The sequence below is a fragment of the Petromyzon marinus genome (genome assembly GCF_048934315.1).
Source record: "Petromyzon marinus isolate PM22_M1 ecotype Great Lakes invasive population chromosome 70 unlocalized genomic scaffold, UKy_Petmar_22M1.pri1.0 chr70_unloc.2, whole genome shotgun sequence".
In the NCBI taxonomy this organism is placed as follows: Eukaryota; Metazoa; Chordata; class Hyperoartia; order Petromyzontiformes; family Petromyzontidae; genus Petromyzon; species Petromyzon marinus.
This window is the reverse complement of record NW_027422604.1, coordinates 1,173,208-1,197,914: the sequence shown is the minus strand read 5'-3', so window position 1 is coordinate 1,197,914 and position 24,707 is coordinate 1,173,208. Positions and strand designations below refer to the sequence as shown.

Genomic DNA, 24,707 nt, shown 5'->3' with positions numbered 1-24,707 from the left:
AAGTACTCATTTGAGGCCGAGTCGACCTAGGGGGAGGCCCAGGGACCGGTTCAGATAATCGTCACTGGTGGTTTTGGTGGCCGTGAGCGGGAATCGAACTCAGGTCGCCGGGTGTAGCGCAGCGTAGCGCTAACCGCTGCACCACCACTCCCCACGACCATCATCACCACACCACCATCACCATCACCACCATCACCACCATCACCATCACCACCATCACCACCATCACCACCATCACCACCACTAATCACCACCACCATCACCACCTCCACACCACCATCACCACCATCATCACCACCATCACCACCATCACCACCACCATCACCACCATCATCACCACCATCACCACCACCATCACCACTATCACCACTATCACCACCACCATCACCACCATCACCACCATCACCACCACCATCACCACCAACATCACCACCATCACCATCACCACCACCACAATCACCATCATCACCATCACCACCATCACCACCACCACCATCACCACCATCATCACCATCACCACCATCACTACCACCATCACCACCATCACCACCATCACCATCACCACCACCACCATCACCACCATCATCACCATCACCACCATCACTACCACCATCACCACCATCATCACCATGTCTCGCATTGTGGACGAGGGGGGTGGACAAACGTCAGAACCCCATCCGCCTTTGTCTCTCCGAGACACAAACAACAAACAGACCAAGAACACCGCCAGCTTACGGAGAACAATGGGGGGAGAGTGGGGGGGGGGGAGAGTGGGGGGGAGAAGTGGGGGGAGAGTGGGGGAGAGTGGGGGGGAGAGTGAGGGGAGAGTGAGGGGGGAGAGTGGGGGGAGAGTGGGGGGAGAGTGAGGGGGGGAGTGGGGGGGAGAGTGGGGGGAGAGTGGGGGGAGAGTGAGGGGAGAGTGAGGGGGAGAGTGGGGGGAGAGTGAGGGGGAGAGTGGGGGGAGAGTGGGGGGAGAGTGAGGGGGGGAGTGGGGGGGGAGTGGGGGGAGAGTGGGGGGGAGGGTGGGGGGAGAGTGAGGGGGAGAGTGAGGGGGAGAGTGAGGGGAGAGTGAGGGGGAGAGTGAGGGGGAGAGTGGGGGGAGAGTGGGGGGAGAGTGAGGGGAGAGTGAGGGGGGAGAGTGGGGGGAGAGTGAGGGGGAGAGTGGGGGGAGAGTGAGGGGGGGAGTGGGGGGGGAGAGTGGGGGGAGAGTGGGTGGAGAGTGGGGGGAGAGTGAGGGGGAGAGTGGGGGGAGAGTGGGGGAGAGTGGGGGGAGAGTGGGGGGAGAGTGGGGGGAGAGTGAGGGGGAGAGTGAGGGGGAGAGTGGGGGGGAGAGTGAGGGGGAGAGTGGGGGGGAGAGTGGGGGGAGAGTGGGGGGGAGAGTGGGGGGAGAGTGAGGGGAGAGTGAGGGGGGAGAGTGAGCGGGAGAGTGAGCGGGAGAGTGAGGGGGAGAGTGGGGGGAGAGTGGGGGGAGAGTGGGGGAGAGTGAGGGGGGAGAGTGGGGGGGAGAGTGGGGGGAGAGTGGGGGGGAGAGTGGGGGGGAGAGTGAGGGGGAGAGTGAGGGGAGAGTGAGGGGGAGAGTGAGGGGGAGAGTGGGGGGGAGAGTGGGGGGAGAGTGGGGGGAGAGTGGGGGGAGAGTGGGGGGAGAAGTGGGGGGAGAGTGAGGGGGAGAGTGGGGGGGGAGAGTGGTGGGGGAGAGGGGGGGGGGGTGGGGGGGAGAGGGGAGTGGGGGGGGGTGGGGGGGAGAGTGGGGGGGGGAGAGGGGGGGGGAGAGTGGGGGGGGGGGGAGAGTGGGGGGGGGAGAGAGTGGGGGGGAGGGAGGGAGTGGGGGGGAGAGTGGGGGGGGGGAGAGTGGGGGGACAGCAGAGTGTGTGGACTAATCTCCATCTGTTTCCCATCTCACTTCTACGCAGAGTGTGTGCTCATCTGTTGACTAATCTCCATCTGTTCCATCTCACTCCCCCTCCTACAGCAGAGTGTGTGGACTAATCTCCATCTGTATCCATCTCACTCCTACAGCGGAGTGTGTGGACTAATCTCCATCTGTTCCATCTTACTCCCTCCTATAGCAGAGTGTGTGGACTAATCTCCATCTGTTCCATCTCACTCCTACAGCAGAGTGTGTGGACTAATCTTCATCTGTTCCATCTCACTCCTACAGCAGAGTGTGTGTGGACTAATCTCCATCTGTTCCATCTCACTCCTACAGCAGAGTGTGTGTGGACTAATCTCCATCTGTTCCATCTCACTCCCTCATGCAGCAGTGTGTGGACTAATTTCCATCTGTTCCATCTCACTCCTACAGCAGTGTGTGTGGACTAATCTCCATCTGTCCCATCTCACTCCTACAGCAGAGTGTGTGGACTAATCTCCATCTGTCCCATCTCACTCCCTCCTGCAGCAGTGTGTAGACTAATCTCCATCTGTTCCATCTCACTCCCTCCTACAGCAGTGTGGACTAATCTCCATCTGTTCCATCTCACTCCTACAGCAGAGTGTGTGGACTAATCTCCATCTGTTCCATCTCACTCCCTCCTACAGCAGAGTGTGTGGACTAATCTCCATCTGTTCCATCTCACTCCTACAGCAGAGTGTGTGGACTAATCTCCATCTGTCCCATCTCACTCCCTCCTACAGCAGTGTGTGTGGACTAATCTCCATCTGTTCCATCTTACTCCTACAGCAGAGTGTGTGGACTAATCTCCATCTGTCCCATCTCACTCCCTCCTACAGCAGAGTGTGTGGACTAATCTCCATCTGTTCCATCTCACTCCCTCCTACAGCAGTGTGGACTAATCTCCATCTGTTCCATCTCACTCCCTCATGCAGCAGAGTGTGTGGACTAATCTCCATCTGTTCCATCTTACTCCCTCCTACAGCAGAGTGTGTGGACTAATCTCCATCTGTTCCATCTCACTCCTACAGCAGAGTGTGTGGACTAATCTCCATCTGTTCCATCTCACTCCCTCCTACAGCAGAGTGTGTGGACTAATCTCCATCTGTTCCATCTCACTCTTTCCTACAGCAGAGTGTGTGGACTAATCTCCATCTGTTCCATCTCACTCCCTCCTACAGCAGAGTGTGTGGACTAATCTCCATCTGTTCCATCTCACTCCCTCCTACAGCAGAGTGTGTGGACTAATCTCCATCTGTTCCATCTAACTCCTACAGCAGAGTGTGTGGACTAATCTCCATCTGTTCCATCTCACTCCTACAGCAGAGTGTGGGGACTAATCTCCATCTGTTCCATCTCACTCCTACAGCAGAGTGTGTGGACTAATCTCCATCTGTTCCATTTCACTCCTACAGCAGAGTGTGTGGACTAATCTCCATCTGTTCCATCTCACTCCTACAGCAGAGTGTGTGGACTAATCTCCATCTGTTCCATTTCACTCCTACAGCAGAGTGTGTGGACTAATCTCCATCTGTTCCATCTCACTCCTACAGCAGAGTGTGGGGACTAATCTCCATCTGTTCCATTTCACTCCTACAGCAGAGTGTGTGGACTAATCTCCATCTGTTCCATCTCACTCCCTCCTACAGCAGAGTGTGTGGACTAATCTCCATCTCGATTTAAAGCTTTCGTGACTGCAAGGATTCATCTTCTTGGTTCTTTCGGTAAAGTCACCACGTAGAATGATAATAAAATAATAAGTTGATAAAATAAAATAACACAATATTCTCACGACGTTTCGGCCACAACACAAGCGGCCTTCATCAGCGCTGTCCTCCAGACAGTCTCGTCCCCTTCACCTGATGAAGGCCGCTTGTGTTGTTGCCGAAACGTCGTGAGAATATTATTGTGTTATTTCATTTTATCAATTTATTATTTTATTCTCATTCTACGTGACTTTACCGAAAGAACCAAAATAAGATACTCTCCATCTGTTCCATCTCACTCCTACATCTGTGCTTTTAGAACTACTTTTTTCTTCAGAACTACTTTTTCCTTAAGAACTACTTTTTCCTTAAGAACTATTTTTTCTTAAGAACTACTTTTTTCTCAAGAACTACTTTTTTCTTCAGAACTACTTTTTTCTCAAGAACTACTTTTTTCTTCAGAACTACTTTTTTCTCAAGAACTACTTTTTTCTTTAGAACTACTTTTTTTGTCTCAGGAGGGTGGGGTGTGCGTAGCAATCACAAGAGACGCATCGTATAATCACTGCCCTTTATTCCCTTGCCATGACGTGTACCTACGCATATACACACGCGCATATATACACACACGTGTGTATACGCACACGTGTATACACACACACGTGTATACACACACACGTGTGTATACAGACACGTGTGTATACATACACACACACGTGTGTGTATGTATACACAGACACGTGTGTATACACAGACACGTGTGTGTGTGTACACACGTCTGTGTGTACACACAGACACGTGCATACATACACACACGTGCGTTGGTATACACGTGTATACATACACACGTGTGTACACACAGACACGTGTGTGTATGTATACACAGACACGTGTGTATACACAGACACGTGTGTGTGTGTACACACGTCTGTGTGTACACACAGACACGTGCATACACACACACGTGCGTTGGTATACACGTGTGCATACATGTGCGTGTACACGCAGTGCAGCGGTTAGCGCTACGCTGCGCTACGAACCCGGCGACCCGAGTTCGATTCCCGCTCACGGCCACCAACACCACCAGTGACGATTATCTGAACCGGTACCTGGGCCTCCCCTAGGTCGACTCGGCCTCAAAGGAGCGCCTGGTGTAGCGGTGTGTAGCGAACATCGCCACTGGGGGGAGACAAAGGCGGCCGGGCGTGGTGCTGGCCACCCACCCCCTCGTGTGCCACAGTGCCGGTAGCCTTCACAGGTGCTGCTGCTACTCACAACACTTGCCTCTACAGCCTGCTAGAGGCTACACGGTGGAGGGGGGGAGCTTTGTCTTTGTGTTCCATCTTTACCTCTCGCGGGGTGGGGGCGAGGGGGCGGGGCGAGGGGCGGGGCGAGGGGTGGGGCGAGGGGCGGGGCGAGGGTCACGACCAAAGTCCGTGACCTCTCTTGACCGATTGGCTCTGGAGCGATGACGACGGTGGTGGTGGTGGCTGACGGTGGTGGTGACGATGGTAGTGGTGACGGTGGTAGTGGTGGTGACGATGGTAGTGGTGGTGGTGACGATGGTAGTGGTGGTGGTAGTGGTGGTGGTGACGATGGTAGTGGTGGTGGTAGTGGTGGTGGTGACGGTGGTAGTGGTGGTGACGGTGGTAGTGGTGGTGACGATGGTAGTGGTGGTGGTAGTGGTGGTGGTGACGATGGTAGTGGTGGTGGTGACGATGGTAGTGGTGGTGGTAGTGGTGGTGGTGACGGTGGTAGTGGTGGTGGCTGACGGTGGTGGTGACGATGGTAGTGGTGGTGGTAGTGGTGACGGTGGTAGTGGTGGTGGTAGTGGTGGTGACGGTGGTAGTGGTGGTGGTAGTGGTGACGGTGGTAGTGGTGGTGGTAGTGGTGGTGACGGTGGTAGTGGTGGTGGTAGTGGTGACGGTGGTGGTGGTGGCTGACGGTGGTGGTGACGATGGTAGTGGTGGTGACGGTGGTAGTGGCTGACGGTGGTGGTGACGATGGTAGTGGTGGTGGTAGTGGTGGTGGTAGTGGTGACGGTGGTAGTGGTGGTGGTAGTGGTGGTGACGGTGGTAGTGGTGGTGGTAGTGGTGGTGGTAGTGGTGGTGACGGTGGTAGTGGTGGTGGTAGTGGTGACGGTGGTAGTGGTGGCGGTGGTAGTAGTGGTGACGGTGGTAGTGGTGGTGGCTGACGGTGGTGGTGGTAGTGGTGGTGACGTCAACGACGACGATGGTAGTGGTGGTGACGGTGGTAGTGGTGGTGGTAGTGGTGGTGACGATGGTAGTGGTGGTGTTGTGTCCGCGCCAGGTCACATGATGAAGTTACGAGTGTAGTCATACTCGATGGTGGTGACGATGGTAGTGGTGGTGACGGTGGTAGTGGTGGTGACGATGGTAGTGGTGGTGGTAGTGGCGGTGACGTCAACGATGACGATGGCGGTGACGACGATGGTGTTGTTGTGTCCGCGCCAGGTCACATGATGAAGTTGCGAGTGTAGTCATACTCGATGGTGGTGACGGTGGTGGTGGTAGTGGTGGTGACGATGGTGGTGGTGTTGTTGTTGTGTCCGCGCCAGGTCACATGATGAAGTTACGAGTGTAGTCATACTCGATGGTGGTGACGATGGTAGTGGTGGTGACGGTGGTAGTGGTGGTGACGATGGTGGTGGTGGTGGTAGTAGTGGCGGTGACGTCAACGATGACGGTGACGTTCACGATGACGATGGCGGTGACGATGGTGGTGTTGCTGTGTCCGCGCCAGGTCACATGATGAAGTTACGAGTGTAGTCATACTCGATGGTGGTGACGATGGTAGTGGTGGTGACGGTGGTAGTGGTGGTGACGATGGTAGTGGTGGTGGTAGTGGCGGTGACGTCAACGATGACGATGGCGGTGACGACGATGGTGTTGTTGTGTCCGCGCCAGGTCACATGATGAAGTTACGAGTGTAGTCATACTCGATGGTGGTGACGATGGTAGTGGTGGTGACGGTGGTAGTGGTGGTGACGATGGTGGTGGTGGTGGTAGTGGCGGTGACGTCAACGATGACGACGACGAAGACGATGATGGTGGTGGTGTTGCTGTGTCCGCGCCAGGTCACATGATGAAGTTACGAGTGTAGTCATACTCGATGGTGGTGACGATGGTAGTGGTGGTGACGGTGGTAGTGGTGGTGACGATGGTAGTGGTGGTGGTAGTGGCGGTGACGTCAACGATGACGATGGCGGTGACGACGATGGTGTTGTTGTGTCCGCGCCAGGTCACATGATGAAGTTACGAGTGTAGTCATACTCGATGGTGGGGATGACCGCCTGCACGAACTTGAGGAAGATGAGGAGGTACCTGATGAGGTGGGGGAGGCGTCAAGGCAACCAACTAGCGAGTGTGTGTGTGTACACTGTGTACACTGTGTGTGTGTACACTGTGTGTGTACACTGTGTGTGTACACTGTGTGTGTGTACACTGTGTGTGTGTGTACACTGTGTGTGTGTACACTGTGTACACTGTGTGTGTGTACACTGTGTGTGTGTGTACACTGTGTGTGTACACTGTGTGTGTGTGTACACTGTGTGTACACTGTGTGTGTACACTGTGTGTGTGTACACTGTGTGTGTACACTGTGTGTGTGTGTACACTGTTTGTGTACACTGTGTGTACACTGTGTGTGTGTACACTGTGTGTGTGTGTACACTGTGTACACTCTGTGTGTACACTGTGTGTGTGTACACTGTGTGTGTGTGTACACTGTGTGTACACTGTGTGTGTACACTGTGTGTGTGTGTACACTGTGTGTACACTGTATGTGTGTGTACACTGTGTGTGTACACTGTGTGTGTGTGTACACTGTGTGTGTGTACACTGTGTGTGTGTGTACACTGTGTGTGTGCGCACACTGTGTGTACACTGTGTGTGTGTACACTGTGTGTGTGTGTGTACACTGTGTACACTGTGTGTGTATACTGTGTGTGTGTGTACACTGTGTGTGTGTGTACACTGTGTGTGTGTGTGTACACTGTGTGTACACTGTGTGTGTGTACACTGTGTGTGTGTGTGTACACTGTGTGTGTGTGTACACTGTGTGTGTGTACACTGTGTACACTGTGTGTACACTGTGTGTGTGTACACTGTGTGTGTGTAGACTGTGTGTGTGTGTACACTGTGTGTGTGTGCACTGTGTGCGTGTACACTGTGTGTGTGTACACTGTGTGTGTGTGTGTACACTGTGTGTGTGTGTGTACACTGTGTGTGTGTACACTGTGTGTGTGTGCGTGTACACTGTGTGTGTGTGCGTACACTGTGTGTGTGTGCGTGTGCACTGTGTGTGTGTACACTGTGTGTGTGTGTACACTGTGTGTGTATACACTGTGTGTGTGTGTGTGTACACTGTGTGTGTGTGCGTGTATACTGTGTGTGTGCGTGTACACTGTGTGTGTGTGCGTGTATACACTGTGTGTGTGCACTGTGTGTGTGTGTGTGTACACTGTGTGTGTGTGTGTGTACACTGTGTGTGTGCGTGTACACTGTGTGTGTGCGTGTACACTGTGTGTGTACACTGTGTGTGTGTGTGTACACTGTGTGTGTGTGTGTACACTGTGTGCGTGTACACTGTGTGTGTGTGTACACTGTGTGTGCGTGTACACTGTGTGTGTGTGTACACTGTGTGTGTGTGTGCACTGTGTGTGTGTACAGTGTTGGTACACTGTGTGTACACTGTGTGTGTACAGTGTTGGTACACTGTGTGTACACTGTGTAGTGTGTGTACAGTGCGTGTAGTGCGTGTGTACAGTGCGTGTGTACAGTGTGTGTGCAGTTTGTGTGTACAATGCGTGTGTATAGTGTGTGTACAGTGTGTGTACGGTGTGCGTATAGTGTGTGTACAGTGTGTGTACAGTGTGTGTGCAGTGTGTGTGTGCAGTGTGTGTACAGTGTGTGTGTGGTGTGTACAGTGTGTGTGCGGTGTGTACAGTGTGTGTGTGCAGTGTGTGTGTGCAGTGGGTGCAGTGTGTGTGTGTGCAGTGTGTACAGTGTGTGTGCAGTGTGTGTGCAGTGTGTGTACAGTGTGTATGCTGTGTACAGTGTGTGTGTGCAGTGTGTGTGTGCAGTGTGTACAGTGTGTGTGCAGTGTGCGTACAGTGTGTGTGTGCAGTGTGCGTACAGTGTGCAGTGTGTGTACAGTGTGTGTATGCAGTGCGTGTGTGCAGTGTGTGTACAGTGTGTACAGTGTGGTACAGTGTGTGTGTACAGTGTGTGTGTGCAGGATACATGTGCACCCCCAGTTCCCCCCCTCCCTCCGCCACCGTCTCAATGATCTTCTTCATCACCTCGGCGTGCCTGCACACACGCACACAGTGTACACACACAGTGTACACACACAGTGTACACACACAGTGTATACACACACAGTGTACACACACACACAGTGTACACACACACAGTGTACACACACAGTGTACACACACAGTGTACACACACACACAGTGTACACACACACAGTGTACACACACACAGTGTACACACACAGTGTACACACACAGTGTACACACACACACACACAGTGTACACACACACAGTGTACACACACACACAGTGTACACACACACACACACAGTGTACACACACACACACACAGTGTACACACACAGTGTACACACACACAGTGTACACACACACAGTGTACACACACACACACAGTGTACACACACACAGTGTACACACACACAGTGTACACACACAGTGTACACACACACACAGTGTACACACACAGTGTACACACACACACAGTGTACACACACAGTGTACACACGCACACAGTGTACACACACACAGTGTACACACACACAGTGTACACACGCACACAGTGTACACACACACAGTGTACACACACACACAGTGTACACACACGCAGACACACACACACAGTGTACACACACAGTGTACACACACACACAGTGTACACACACACAGTGTACACACACACAGTGTACACACACGCAGACACACACGCACACAGTGTACACACACAGTGTACACACACACACAGTGTATACACACACACACAGTGTATACACACACACACACACAGTGTACACACACGCAGACACACACACAGACACACACACACAGTGTACACACACACACAGTGTACACACATGCGCACACACAGACACACACAAACACGCACAGACACACATGCACACAGACACAAGCACACAGACAGACACACACATACAGGCACATGAGAGTGGCGACCCTGGTAGAGAGTGATGGCCGTGGTAGAGAGTGGTGGCCGTGGTAGAGAGTGGTGGCCCTGGTAGAGAGTGACGGCCCTGGTAGAGAGTGGTGGCCCTGGTAGAGAGTGGTGGCCCTGGTAGAGAGTAGCGGCCCTGGTAGAGAGTGGTGGCCGTGGTAGAGAGTGATGGCTGTGGTAGAGAGTGGTGGCCGTGGTAGAGAGTGGTGGCCCTGGTAGAGAGTGGTGGCCGTGGTAGAGAGTGGTGGCCCTGGTAGAGAGTGATGGCTGTGGTAGAGAGTGGTGGCCCTGGTAGAGAGTGATGGCCGTGGTAGAGAGTGGTGGCCGTGGTAGAGAGTGACGGCCGTGGTAGAGAGTGGTGGCCGTGGTAGAGTGACGGCCGTGGTAGAGTGGCCGTGGTAGAGAGTGGTGGCCCTGGTAGAGAGTGATGGCTGTGGTAGAGAGTGGTGGCCCTGGTAGAGAGTGGTGGCCCTGGTAGAGAGTGACGGCCGTGGTAGAGAGTGGTGGCCCTGGTAGAGAGTGGTGGCCCTGGTAGAGAGTGGTGGCCCTGGTAGAGAGTGGTGGCCCTGGTAGAGAGTGATGGCTGTGGTAGAGAGTGGTGGCCGTGGTAGAGAGTGGTGGCCCTGGTAGAGAGTGGTGGCCGTGGTAGAGAGTGGTGGCCCTGGTAGAGAGTGGTGGCCCTGGTAGAGAGTGGTGGCCCTGGTAGAGAGTGATGGCCGTGGTAGAGAGTGGTGGCCGTGGTAGAGAGTGACGGCCGTGGTAGAGAGTGGTGGCCGTGGTAGAGTGACGGCCGTGGTAGAGTGGCCGTGGTAGAGAGTGGTGGCCCTGGTAGAGAGTGATGGCTGTGGTAGAGAGTGGTGGCCCTGGTAGAGAGTGGTGGCCCTGGTAGAGAGTGACGGCCGTGGTAGAGAGTGGTGGCCCTGGTAGAGAGTGGTGGCCCTGGTAGAGAGTGGTGGCCCTGGTAGAGAGTGGTGGCCCTGGTAGAGAGTGATGGCTGTGGTAGAGAGTGGTGGCCGTGGTAGAGAGTGGTGGCCCTGGTAGAGAGTGGTGGCCGTGGTAGAGAGTGGTGGCCCTGGTAGAGAGTGGTGGCCCTGGTAGAGAGTGATGGCTGTGGTAGAGAGTGGTGGCCCTGGTAGAGAGTGGTGGCCCTGGTAGAGAGTGACGGCCGTGGTAGAGAGTGGTGGCCCTGGTAGAGAGTGGTGGCCCTGGTAGAGAGTGGTGGCCCTGGTAGAGAGTGGTGGCCCTGGTAGAGAGTGATGGCTGTGGTAGAGAGTGGTGGCCGTGGTAGAGAGTGATGGCTGTGGTGGAGAGTGGTGGCCCTAGTAGAGAGTGATGGCTGTGGTGGACAGTGGTGGCCGTGGTAGAGAGTGGTGGCCCTGGTAGAGAGTGACGGCCGTGGTAGAGAGTGGTGGCCCTGGTAGAGAGTGGTGGCCCTGGTAGAGAGTGGTGGCCCTGGTAGAGAGTGGTGGCCGTGGTAGAGAGTGGTGGCCGTGGTAGAGAGTGGTGGCCGTGGTAGAGAGTGGTGGCCCTGGTAGAGAGTGGTGGCCCTGGTAGAGAGTGATGGCTGTGGTAGAGAGTGGTGGCCCTGGTAGAGAGTGGTGGCCCTGGTAGAGAGTGACGGCCGTGGTAGAGAGTGGTGGCCCTGGTAGAGAGTGGTGGCCCTGGTAGAGAGTGGTGGCCCTGGTAGAGAGTGGTGGCCCTGGTAGAGAGTGATGGCTGTGGTAGAGAGTGGTGGCCGTGGTAGAGAGTGGTGGCCCTGGTAGAGAGTGGTGGCCGTGGTAGAGAGTGGTGGCCCTGGTAGAGAGTGGTGGCCCTGGTAGAGAGTGATGGCTGTGGTAGAGAGTGGTGGCCCTGGTAGAGAGTGGTGGCCCTGGTAGAGAGTGACGGCCGTGGTAGAGAGTGGTGGCCCTGGTAGAGAGTGGTGGCCCTGGTAGAGAGTGGTGGCCCTGGTAGAGAGTGGTGGCCCTGGTAGAGAGTGATGGCTGTGGTAGAGAGTGGTGGCCGTGGTAGAGAGTGATGGCTGTGGTGGAGAGTGGTGGCCCTAGTAGAGAGTGATGGCTGTGGTGGACAGTGGTGGCCGTGGTAGAGAGTGGTGGCCCTGGTAGAGAGTGACGGCCGTGGTAGAGAGTGGTGGCCCTGGTAGAGAGTGGTGGCCCTGGTAGAGAGTGGTGGCCCTGGTAGAGAGTGGTGGCCGTGGTAGAGAGTGGTGGCCGTGGTAGAGAGTGGTGGCCGTGGTAGAGAGTGGTGGCCCTGGTAGAGAGTGGTGGCCCTGGTAGAGAGTGGTGGCCCTGGTAGAGAGTGGTGGCCGTGGTAGAGAGTGACGGCCGTGGTAGAGAGTGACGGCCGTGGTAGAGAGTGGTGGCCGTGGTAGAGAGTGGTGGCCCTGGTAGAGAGTGATGGCTGTGGTAGAGAGTGACGGCCGTGGTAGAGAGTGACGGCCGTGGTAGAGAGTGGTGGCCGTGGTAGAGAGTGACGGCCTTGGTAGAGAGTGGTGGCCCTGGTAGAGAGTGATGGCTGTGGTAGAGAGTGGTGGCCGTGGTAGAGAGTGGTGGCCGTGGTAGAGAGTGACGGCCCTGGTAGAGAGTGGTGGCTGTGGTGGAGAGTGGTGGCCCTGGTAGAGAGTGGTGGCCGTGGTAGAGAGTGGTGGCCGTGGTAGAGAGTGACGGCCCTGGTAGAGAGTGGTGGCCCTGGTAGAGAGTGACGGCTGTGGTAGAGAGTGGTGGCCCTGGTAGAGAGTGACGGCTGTGGTAGAGAGTGGTGGCCGTGGTACAGTGGTGGCCGTGGTAGAGAGTGGTGGCCCTGGTAGAGAGTGGTGGCTGTGGTAGAGAGTGGTGGCCCTGGTAGAGAGTGGTGGCCCTGGTAGAGAGTGGCCATGGTAGAGAGTGACCGTGGTAGAGAGTGGTGGCCCTGGTAGAGAGTGGTGGCCGTGGTAGAGAGTGGTGGCCCTGGTAGAGAGTGACGGCCGTGGTAGAGAGTGGTGGCCGTGGTAGAGAGTGGTGGCCGTGGTAGAGAGTGGTGGCCGTGGTAGAGTGGCCGTGGTGGAGAGTGGTGGCCGTGGTAGAGAGTGATGGCCCTGGTAGAGAGTGGTGGCCCTGGTAGAGAGTGGTGGCCCTGGTAGAGAGTGGCCCTGGTAGAGAGTGGTGGCCCTGGTAGAGAGTGGTGGCCGTGGTAGAGAGTGACGGCCGTGGTAGAGAGTGGTGGCCCTGGTAGAGAGTGGTGGCCCTGGTAGAGAGTGGTGGCCCTGGTGGAGAGTGGTGGGGGGGTCTCTGTTCTCCTACTCCCCCCCTCCACCCCCTCTCCCTCCCCCCCCACCCCACCTGCAAGGGTGGACAGAGCACATGGGGGGCCCGGGCAGGTGGGGGTGCGTCTCCATGGTGACGGTCTTCTTTGCGTGGTCCTGGCTGATGTCCTCGTACATCTGCTCCATCGTCAATGGTTGCCGTGACTACGGCAGGGGAGGGGGGGGGCGGAGGGGAGGGGGTGGAGAGTCACAACAACAACAACAGCAGCAGCAGCAGCCGCCATTGGACACGAGTGGCTGTTGACTGCACCACCGGCGCCGCTTGCGCCAGGCTAGGTGCACCTTGAGACCGCTACGTTGTCACGTCTCTCCCCCACGTGTCTCTCCCCCACGTGTCTCACCCCCCCACGTGTCTCACCTCCCACGTGTCTCACCCCCCCACGTGTCTCACCTCCCACGTGTCTCACCCCCCACGTGTCTCACCCCCCACGTGTCTCACCCCCCCACGTGTCTCACCCCCCACGTGTCTCTCCCCCCACGTGTCTCTCCCCCCACGTGTCTCTCCCCCCACGTGTCTCACCCCCCACGTGTCTCACCCCCCACGTGTATCACCCCCCACGTGTCTCACCCCCCACGTGTCTCACCCCCACGTGTCTCTCCCCCACGTGTCTCACCCCCCACGTGTCTCACCCCCCACGTGTCTCACCCCCCACGTGTCTCACCCCCCACGTGTCTCACCCCCCACGTGTCTCACCCCCCACGTGTCTCACCCCCCACGTGTCTCACCCCCACGTGTCTCTCCCCCACGTGTCTCACCCCCCACGTGTCTCACCCCCCACGTGTCTCACCCCCCCCACGTGTCTCACCCCCCACGTGTCTCACCCCCCACGTGTCTCACCCCCCCCCCACGTGTCTCACCCCCCCACGTGTCTCACCCCCCACGTGTCTCACCCCCCACGTGTCTCTCTCCCCCCACGTGTCTCACCCCCCACGTGTCTCACCCCCCACGTGTCTCACCCCCCACGTGTCTCACCCCCCCCCCACGTGTCTCACCCCCCCACGTGTCTCACCCCCCACGTGTCTCACCCCCCACGTGTCTCACCCCCCACGTGTCTCATCCCCCCCCACGTGTCTCTCCCCCCACGTGTCTCACCCCCCACGTGTCTCACCCCCACGTGTCTCACCCCCCCCCCACGTGTCTCACCCCCCACGTGTCTCACCCCCCACGTGTCTCACCCCCCACGTGTCTCACCCCCCCCCCCACGTGTCTCACCCCCCACGTGTCTCTCCCCCACGTGTCTCACCCCCCACGTGTCTCTCTCCCCCCACGTGTCTCACCCCCCACGTGTCTCTCCCCCACGTGTCTCACCCCCCACGTGTCTCACCCCCCACGTGTCTCTCCCCCCACGTGTCTCACCCCCCACGTGTCTCTCCCCCACGTGTCTCACCCCCCACGTGTCTCTCTCCCCCCACGTGTCTCACCCCCCACGTGTCTCACCCCCCACGTGTCTCTCCCCCACGTGTCTCACCCCCCACGTGTCTCACCCCCCACGTGTCTCTCTCCCCCCACGTGTCTCACCCCCCACGTGTCTCTCCCCCACGTGTCTCTCCCCCCACGTGTCTCTCTCCCCCCACGTGTCTCTCCCCCCACGTGTCTCTCCACCCCCCCCCCCCCGTGCGTACCTCATTGTACCCCGAGAGCCAGAGGCGTGGCGTCTGGTAGTACTTGTCGTAGGTGATGTAGAGGTCGTAGGTGCGAGTCTGCAGGATGCCGTCCTCCCCCCCCCCCGGGGCCCCCCCCCCGGCCCCCCCCTCCTCCTCCTCCCCCTGGCCCCCGCGGCCCCCCCCCGCCGACGACCCCCCAGTGAAGACGCGCGAGTCCAACGTGGCCTGGGGAGCGACACGCACGCACATAGACACACGCACACACACGTAGACACACGTAGATACACACACACGTAGATACACACACACGTAGATACACACACACGTAGATACACACACGTAGATACACACACACGTAGATACACACACACGTAGATACACACACACATAGACACACACACGTAGATACACACACGTAGATACACACACGTAGATACACACACACGTAGATACACACACACGTAGATACACACACACGTAGATACACACACACGTAGATACACACACACGTAGATACACACACGTAGATACACACACGTAGATACACACACGTAGATACACACACACGTAGATACACACACGTAGACACACGCACACACACACACGTAGATACACACACACGTAGATACACATGTAGATACACACACACACACGTAGATACACACACACACACACATAGATACACACGTAGATACACACACACGTAGATACACACACACGTAGATACACACACACACGTAGATACGCACGTAGATACACACATACACAGACGTAGATACACACACACACACATAGATACACACGTAGATACACACACACACATAGATACACACGTAGATACACACACACACACGTAGATACACACACACACGTAGGTACACGCACACGCAGATACACGCACACACACACATGCGCACACACGCACGTCATGGACACGTGTACACACACGCACACACACGTATGCGCACATACACACACGTGCACGCACACACATACATACACACACACGCACACACACATACATACACACACGCACACACATACACACACGCACACAGGTGCACACACACACGTGCATACACACACGTGCACACACACACACCTACAGACACACAACAACAACCGCCATTCGCCACTAAGTGGCGGTGACGTCACCACGACGCTTGTGCCAGGCCATGTGCACCTTGAGGCCACGTGAAGTGTCGAACGCCCGCTGGCAGGAGGTCACGGGGCAGACCCAGGTGCCACGGGTCGACTGACTGAGACGAGTGGCTGATGCACCACCTGTGCCCCCTACTGTGCCAACCTGCTGTGCCATAGCCACCCGGCGCTCCGCTCGTTGTTGTGAGCGTCGCTCCTCCGCCCTCCGCTGTTGTTGGAGGGCGACTGCCTCCAACTGCCCAGTAGCATCCTTCACGAGCCTCCTCCACAGAGGCCGATCTTGACACCGCTGGTACCAGTCATCGGCAAGTCCACTCAGCTCCACGTCCTCCTGTACCACGTCACTCCATCTCTTCTCTAGCCCATGCCGCGCCCGTTTAGCCCCCTCGATCCGGCCGAACAAAAGCTGTTTTGGCATGCGGTGGCTGGGTATGCGGGCTACATGGCCCAGCCAACGCAGCCTTGCTTGCCGGAAGAGCTCACCGATGGGACCTTGCCCAGATCTTTCAAGGATTTGTGAGCTCCTCACACAATCCAGTCTGGTTACACTCAGGATGGATCGCAGGCAGGCCAGCCTAAATGTTTCTAACCGGCGAAGATGTTCCATTAGGGGGGTCCACGTTTCGCAAGTGTAGAGAAGGGAGGGAATGACCGTGGCCGAGAAGACCTGAAGCTTAGTGCGGAGCGACAGACCAGGTAGCTTCCACACAGCGTTACGCAACCGATGAAAAGATATTGCCGCTCGACTAATTCGGAGTGAGACCTCTGCTGTTAAACTGGAGCCGGTCATAAGCACACTGCCCAGGTATGGGAAACTCTCCACTCGCTCCACAACTGCCCCATCACCGATTGGGAGTTGTGGGGGTGTAGTGTCCGATGGTACAAAATACCCAGGCAGGTGCTTAGTTTTGGTGGGGCTGATGGTAAGGCCCCACCTCTTAGTGGCACGCTCCAGTCTCAGCAGCAGCGTCTCCAACTCCTCCTCTGAACAGCTATTACCCAATCATGATTCGGAGTGAGACCTCTGCTGTTAAACTGGAGCCGGTCATAAGCACACTGCCCAGGTATGGGAAACTCTCCACTCGCTCCACAACTGCCCCATCACCGATTGGGAGTTGTGGGGGTGTAGTGTCCGATGGTACAAAATACCCAGGCAGGTGCTTAGTTTTGGTGGGGCTGATGGTAAGGCCCCACCTCTCAGTGGCACGCTCCAGTTTCTCAGCAGCAGCGTCTCCAACTCCTCCTCTGAATGAGCAGCTATTACCAAATCATCAGCATACATAACGTGGTTGAGCAATAGGGAGCCATCCCTTGACCGCACCCGGGCATCGATCAGCCTCCCATTATATCTGTACCATATGGAGATTCCCCCGGTACAGCTATTGAAGGCTTCACGAACTACGTGGTCAAAATAGATGTTAAATAATGTGGGAGCCAGAGGACATCCCTGTCGCACCCCAAGGTGTACAGGGAATGGCTCTGACTCCCGGCCACGTAGTTTTACCCAGGCCCGCTCACCATCATGAAGGTCCTTAATGATTTGGAGCAGAGGGTCAGGTACTCCAAAAGCACGAAGAACAACCCAGAGCCCAGGCCTACTGATGGTATCATAGGCCTTGACCAGGTCAATAAAGCAGAGATGTAGCAGACGGACGGAAAATATGGCATCTGTGCAGGACCGCCCTTTCCTGAAACCGCATTGGGGCTCCGCAAGCCTCTCCTCAGCGTGCCTGGCAAGGCGATGTTGAATAATCCTTGCCAGGACCTTTCCCGGCACACACACCTACACACACATCTACAGACACACACACCTACAGACACACACCTACAGACACACAGACACACACCTACAGACACACACACCTACACACACATCTACAGACACACACACCGACACACACACCTACAGACACACACACACCTACAGACACACACCTACAGACACACACCTACACACACATACACACACATACACACCTACAGACACACCTACACACACATACACACCTACAGACACACACCTACACACACATACACACCTACAGACACACACACCTACAGACACACACACAAAGATAAAGATCCCCCGTATAGCCTTAACAGACTGTAGGGGCAAGTGCTATTAGCGAGCACCTATGAAGGCCAGAACGGTACACGAGGGGGTGGGTGGCCAGCACCACGCCCGACCGCCTTTGTCTCCCTAGTGGCGATGTTTACACACCACACCAGGTACTCATTTGAGGCTGAGTCGACCTAGGGGAGGCCCGGGACCGGTTCAGATAATCGTCACTGGTGTTGGCCGTGAGCGGGAATCGAACCCGGGTCGTCAGGTTCATAGCGCAGCGCGCTAACCGCTACACTATCGCTCCCCACTACACACACACACCTACACACACACACACCTACACACACACACAGACACACACACACCTGCACACACACACGCGCGTGTGGAACTTACATCATCATCAGCCTCCAATAATCCACTCTCCTCGAACTCTGCAACAAAAATGAAGGCTACCGGTTAGGACTGTGGCTGTGTGTGTGTGTCTGTGTGTGTGTCTGTGTGTGTGTCTGTGTGTGTTTGTCTGTGTGTGTGTGTCTGTGTGTGTGTCTGTCTGTGTGTGTGTGTGTCTGTGTGTGTGTGTCTGTGTGTGGGGAGTGGTGGTGCAGCGGTTAGCGCTACGCTGCGCTACGAACCCGGCGACCTGAGTTCGATTCCCGCTCACGGCCACCAACACCACCAGTGACGATTATGTGAACCGGTCCTGGGCCTCCCCTAGGTCGACTCAGCCTCAAATGAGTACCTGGTGTAGCGGTGTGTAGTGAACATCGCTAGCACTGGGGAGACAAAGGCGGCCGGGCGTGGTGCTGGCCACCCACCCCCTCGTGTGCCACAGTGCCGGTAGCCTTCACAGGTGCTGCTCGCTAACAGCACTTGCCCCTACAGTCCGTTAGAGGCTACACGGGGGACCTTTGTCTGTGTGTCTATAGGTGCTGCTCGCTACTCACAGCACTTGCCCCTACAGCATGTTAGAGGCTACACGGGGGACCTTTGTCTTTGTGGACCTCGGCACCGAGGTGCTGTGGTGGCTAGGGGATGTTGACTACCTCGCCTGGTACGCAGGAGGTCGTGGCTTCGATCCCGACTGACGCCTGCTGCTGCTGCTGCTGTATATTTGGAGTCTGCGCGTCTCGCTCATCGTCATCGTCACGGTGGTTTTGCCCTCCGTCACCTGATCACTGCTGCCCACTACTGGCTGCCCCCACCGCCACAAGGATCCACGAGAGGGCAGCAGTGAGCGGGTGACAAGGTGAGCGGGTGACAGGGTGAGCGGGTGACGGTGAGCGGGTGAGCGGGTGAGCGGGTGACAGGGTGAGCGGGTGACAGGGTGAGCGGGTGAGCGAGTGAGCGGGTGACAGGGTGAGCGGGTGAGCGAGTGAGCGGGTGACAGGGTGAGCGGGTGAGCGAGTGAGCGGGTGACAGGGTGAGCGGGTGAGCAGGTGAGCGAGTGAGCGGGTGAGCGAGTGACAAGGTGAGCGGGTGAGCGGGTGACAGGGTGAGCGGGTGACAGGGTGAGCGGGTGAGCGAGTGAGCGGGTGACAGGGTGAGCGGGTGAGCGAGTGAGCGGGTGACAGGGTGAGCAGGTGAGCAGGTGAGCGAGTGAGCGGGTGAGCGAGTGACAAGGTGAGCGGGTGAGCGGGTGACAGGGTGAGCGGGTGACAGGGTGAGCGGGTGACGGTGAGCGGGTGACAGGGTGAGCGGGTGAGCGAGTGAGCGGGTGAGCGAGTGACAAGGTGAGCGGGTGAGCGGGTGACAGGGTGAGCGGGTGACAGGGTGAGCGGGTGAGCGAGTGACAGGGTGAGCGGGTGAGCGAGTGAGCGGGTGAGCGGGTGACAGGGTGAGCAGGTGAGCGGGTGAGCGGGTGACAGGGTGAGCGGGTGAGCGGGTGAGCGGGTGAGAGGGTGAGCGGGTGAGCGTGTGACAGGGTGAGCGTGTGAGCGGGTGAGCGGGTGACAGGGTGAGTGGGTGAGCGTGTGACAGGGTGAGCGTGTGAGCGGGTGAGCGGGTGACAGGGTGACCGGGTGAGCGGGTGACAGGGTGAGCGAGTGAGCGGGTGAGCGGGTGACAGGGTGAGCGAGTGAGCGGGTGACAGGGTGAGCGGGTGACAGGGTGAGAGGGTGAGCGAGTGACAGGGTGAGCGGGTGACAGGGTCAGCGGGTGACAGGGTGAGCGGGTGACAGGGTGAGCGGGTGAGCGGGTGAGAGGGTGAGCGGGTGACAGGGTGAGTGGGTGACAGGGTGAGTGGGTGACAGGGTGAGCGAGTGAGCGGGTGAGCGAGTGAGCGGGTGAGCGAGTGGGTGACAGGGTGAGCGGGTGAGCGGGTGAGCGAGTGACAGGGTGAGCGAGTGAGCGGGTGAGGGAGTGAGCGAGCGAGCGGGTGACAGGGTGAGCGGGTGAGCGAGTGAGCGGGTGAGCGAGTGACAAGGTGAGCGGGTGACAGGGTGAGCGGGTGAGCAGGTGAGCGAGTGAGCGGGTGAGCGAGTGACAGGGTGAGCGAGTGAGCGGGTGAGCGGGTGACAGGGTGAGCAGGTGAGCGAGTGAGCGGGTGAGCGGGTGAGCGAGTGAGCGGGTGAGCGAGTGAGCGGGTGACAGGGTGAGCGGGTGACAGGGTGAGCGGGTGAGCAGGTGAGCGAGTGAGCAGGTGAGCGAGTGACAAGGTGAGCGGGTGAGCGGGTGACAGGGTGAGCGGGTGAGCAGGTGAGCGAGTGAGCGGGTGAGCGAGTGACAGGGTGAGCGGGTGAGCGGGTGAGCGAGTGAGCGGGTGAGCGGGTGACAGGGTGAGCGGGTGAGCAGGTGAGCGTGTGACAGGGTGAGCGGGTGAGCGAGTGACAAGGTGAGCGGGTGAGCGGGTGACAGGGTGAGCGGGTGAGCAGGTGAGCGAGTGAGCGGGTGAGCGAGTGACAGGGTGAGCGGGTGAGCGAGTGAGCAGGTGAGTGGCTGAGCGGGTTACAGGATAAGCGAGTGAGCGGGTGAGCGAGTGAGCGAGTGAGCGGCTGAGCGGGTGAGCGGCTGGGCGGGTGAGCGAGTGAGCGGGTGAGCGGGTGACAGGATGAGCGGGTGAGCGAGTGAGCGAGTGAGCGGCTGAGCGGGTGAGCAGGTGAGCGAGTGAGCGAGTGAGCGGGTGAGCGGGTGAGCGGGTGACAGGCTGAGCGGGTGAGCGGGTGAGCGAGTGAGCGAGTGAGCGGCTGGGCGGGTGAGCGAGTGAGCGAGTGAGCGGGTGAGCGGGTGACAAGGTGAGCGGCTGAGCGAGTGAGCAGGTGACAAGGTGAGTGGCTGAGCGGGTGACAGGATGAGCAAGTGAGCAGGTGAGCGAGTGAGCGGGTGAGCGAGTGAGTGGCTGAGCGGGTGACAGGATGAGCGGGTGACAGGGTGAGCGAGTGAGCGGGTGAGCGGGTGAGCGACTGAGCGGGTGACAGGGTGAGCGAGTGAGCGGCTGAGCGGGTGAGCGGGTGAGCGGGTGAGCGGTTGGGCGGGTGAGCGGGTGAGCGGGTGAGCGAGTGAGCGGCTGAGCGAGTGAGCGGCTGAGCGAGTGAGCAGGTGACAAGGTGAGTGGCTGAGCGGGTGACAGGATGAGCGAGTTAGCAGGTGAGCGGGTGAGCGGGTGAGTGGCTGAGCGGGTGAGCGGCTGGGCGGGTGAGCGGCTGAGCGGCACGGCCCCTGCAGTCGCTCACTCCAAGCCACCGCGGGAGGAGTCTACAGCGTGGGTGAGCGTCACGCCGACGATGCATCTACCACCACCACCACCACGTGGTCCAGCTGCTCTAATTCGTCATGGCGAGGGGAGTCGCTTCTGAACAAGAGGGCATCGACTCAGTGGGGCCTGGCATCTCACACCTGCTGTGTAACATCACACACCTGGTGTGTAACATCACACACCTGGTGTGTAACATCTCACACACCTGCTGTGTAACATCTCACACCTGGTGTGTAACATCTCACACACCTGGTGTGTAACATCTCACACCTGGTGTGTAACATCTCACACCTGCTGTGTAACATCACACACACCTGGTGTGTAACATCTCACACCTGCTGTGTAACATCTCACACACCTGCTGTGTAACATCTCACACACCTGCTGTGTAACATCTCACACCTGCTGTGTAACATCACACACCTGGTGTGTAACATCTCACACCTGCTGTGTAACATCACACAATTGGTGTGTAACATCTCACACCTGCTGTGTAACATCTCACACCTGCTGTGTAACATCACACACCTGCTGTGTAACATCACACACCTGGTGTGTAACATCTCACACACCTGCTGTGTAACATCTCACACCTGCTGTGTAACATCACACACTTGGTGTGTAACATCTCACACCTGGTGTGTAACATCACACACCTGGTGTGTAACATCTCACACCTGCTGTGTAACATCTCACACCTGCTGTGTAACATCTCACACCTGCTGTGTAACATCTCTCACACCCGCTGTGTAACATCTCACACCTGGTGTGTAACATCTCACACCTGCTGTGTAACATCACACACCTGCTGTGTAACATCACACACCTGGTGTGTAACATCTCACACCTGCTGTGTAACATCACACACTTGGTGTGTAACATCTCACACCTGGTGTGTAACATCACACACCTGGTGTGTAACATCTCACACCTGCTGTGTAACATCTCACACCTGCTGTGTAACATCTCACACCTGCTGTGTAACATCTCTCACACCCGCTGTGTAACATCTCACACCTGGTGTGTAACATCTCACACCTGCTGTGTAACATCACACACCTGCTGTGTAACATCACACACCTGGTGTGTAACATCTCACACACCTGCTGTGTAACATCTCACACCTGCTGTGTAACATCACACACTTGGTGTGTAACATCTCACACCTGGTGTGTAACATCACACACCTGGTGTGTAACATCTCACACCTGCTGTGTAACATCTCACACCTGCTGTGTAACATCTCACACCTGCTGTGTAACATCTCTCACACCCGCTGTGTAACATCTCACACCTGGTGTGTAACATCTCACACCTGCTGTGTAACATCACACACCTGCTGTGTAACATCTCACACCTGCTGTGTAACATCTCACACACCTGCTGTGTAACATCTCACACTCCCGCTGTGTAACATCTCACACCTGGTGTGTAACATCACACACCTGGTGTGTAACATCTCACACCTGGTGTGTAACATCACACACACCTGGTGTGTAACATCTCACACCTGGTGTGTAACATCTCACACCTGCTGTGTAACATCACACACCTGGTGTGTAACATATCACACCTGCTGTGTAACATCTCACACCTGGTGTGAAACATCTCACACCTGCTGTGTAACATCTCACACCTGCTGTGTAACACCTAACACACCTGCTGTGTAACATCTCACACACCTGGTGTGTAACATCTCACACGTGCTGTGTAACATCTCACACACCTGCTGTGTAACATCACACAATTGGTGTGTAACATCACACACCTTCTGTGTAACATCTCACACACCTGTTGTGTAACATCACACACCTGGTGTGTAACATCTCACACACCTGCTGTGTAACATCTCACACCTGCTGTGTAACATCTCACACCTGCTGTGTAACATCTCACACACCTGCTGTGTAACATCTCACACACCTGGTGTGTAACATCTCACACCTGCTGTGTAACATCTCACACGTGCTGTGTAACATCTCACACACCTGCTGTGTAACATCTCACACACCTGGTGTGTAACATCTCACACCTGCTGTGTAACACCACACACCTGCTGTGTAACATCTCACACCTGGTGTGTAACATCTCACACATGGTGTGTAACATCTCACACCTGCTGTGTAACATCACACACTTGGTGTGTAACATCTCACACCTGGTGTGTAACATCACACACCTGGTGTGTAACATCTCACACCTGCTGTGTAACATCTCACACCTGCTGTGTAACATCTCACACCTGCTGTGTAACATCTCACACCCGCTGTGTAACATCTCACACCTGGTGTGTAACATCTCACACCTGCTGTGTAACATCACACACCTGCTGTGTAACATCTCACACCTGCTGTGTAACATCTCACACACCTGCTGTGTAACATCTCACACTCCCGCTGTGTAACATCTCACACCTGGTGTGTAACATCACACACCTGGTGTGTAACATCTCACACCTGGTGTGTAACATCTCACACCTGCTGTGTAACATCTCACACACCTGCTGTGTAACATCTCACACACCTGCTGTGTAACATCACACACCTGCTGTGTAACATCTCACACCCGCTGTGTAACATCTCACACCCGCTGTGTAACATCTCACACCTGCTGTGTAACATCTCACACCTGCTGTGTAACATCTCACACCTGCTGTGTAACATCTCACACACCTGGTGTGTAACATCTCACACACCTGCTGTGTAACATCTCACACACCTGGTGTGTAACATCTCACACCTGCTGTGTAACATCTCACACCTGCTGTGTAACATCTCACACCTGCTGTGTAACATCTCACACCTGCTGTGTAACATCACACACCTGCTGTGTAACATCTCACACCTGCTGTGTAACATCTCACACCTGCTGTGTAACATCTCACACCTGGTGTGTAACATCTCACACCTGCTGTGTAACATCTCACACACCTGCTGTGTAACATCTCACACACCTGCTGTGTAACATCACACACCTGGTGTGTAACATCTCACACCTGCTGTGTAACATCTCACACACCTGCTGTGTAACATCTC

The 24,707-nt window shown here is 56.6% G+C and overlaps 1 protein-coding gene across 1 annotated transcript in view; it reads right to left on the bottom strand.

Annotated features, from left to right (window-relative positions):
- Positions 1–4,154: 4,154 nt before the first annotated feature.
- ATG3 (autophagy related 3) overlaps positions 4,155–24,707 on the bottom strand; it is a 73,737-nt gene continuing 53,184 nt past the window's right edge. Inside the window, exons 8-12 of the mRNA XM_076058329.1 lie at positions 18,375–18,412; positions 14,771–14,977; positions 13,164–13,291; positions 8,862–8,930; positions 4,155–6,941 (exon numbers count right to left, since the gene is read on the bottom strand). Of these exons, the coding sequence (XP_075914444.1) occupies positions 6,860–6,941; positions 8,862–8,930; positions 13,164–13,291; positions 14,771–14,977; positions 18,375–18,412 (524 nt within the window). The 3' untranslated portion in view covers positions 4,155–6,859. The remainder of the gene's footprint in view (positions 6,942–8,861; positions 8,931–13,163; positions 13,292–14,770; positions 14,978–18,374; positions 18,413–24,707) is intronic.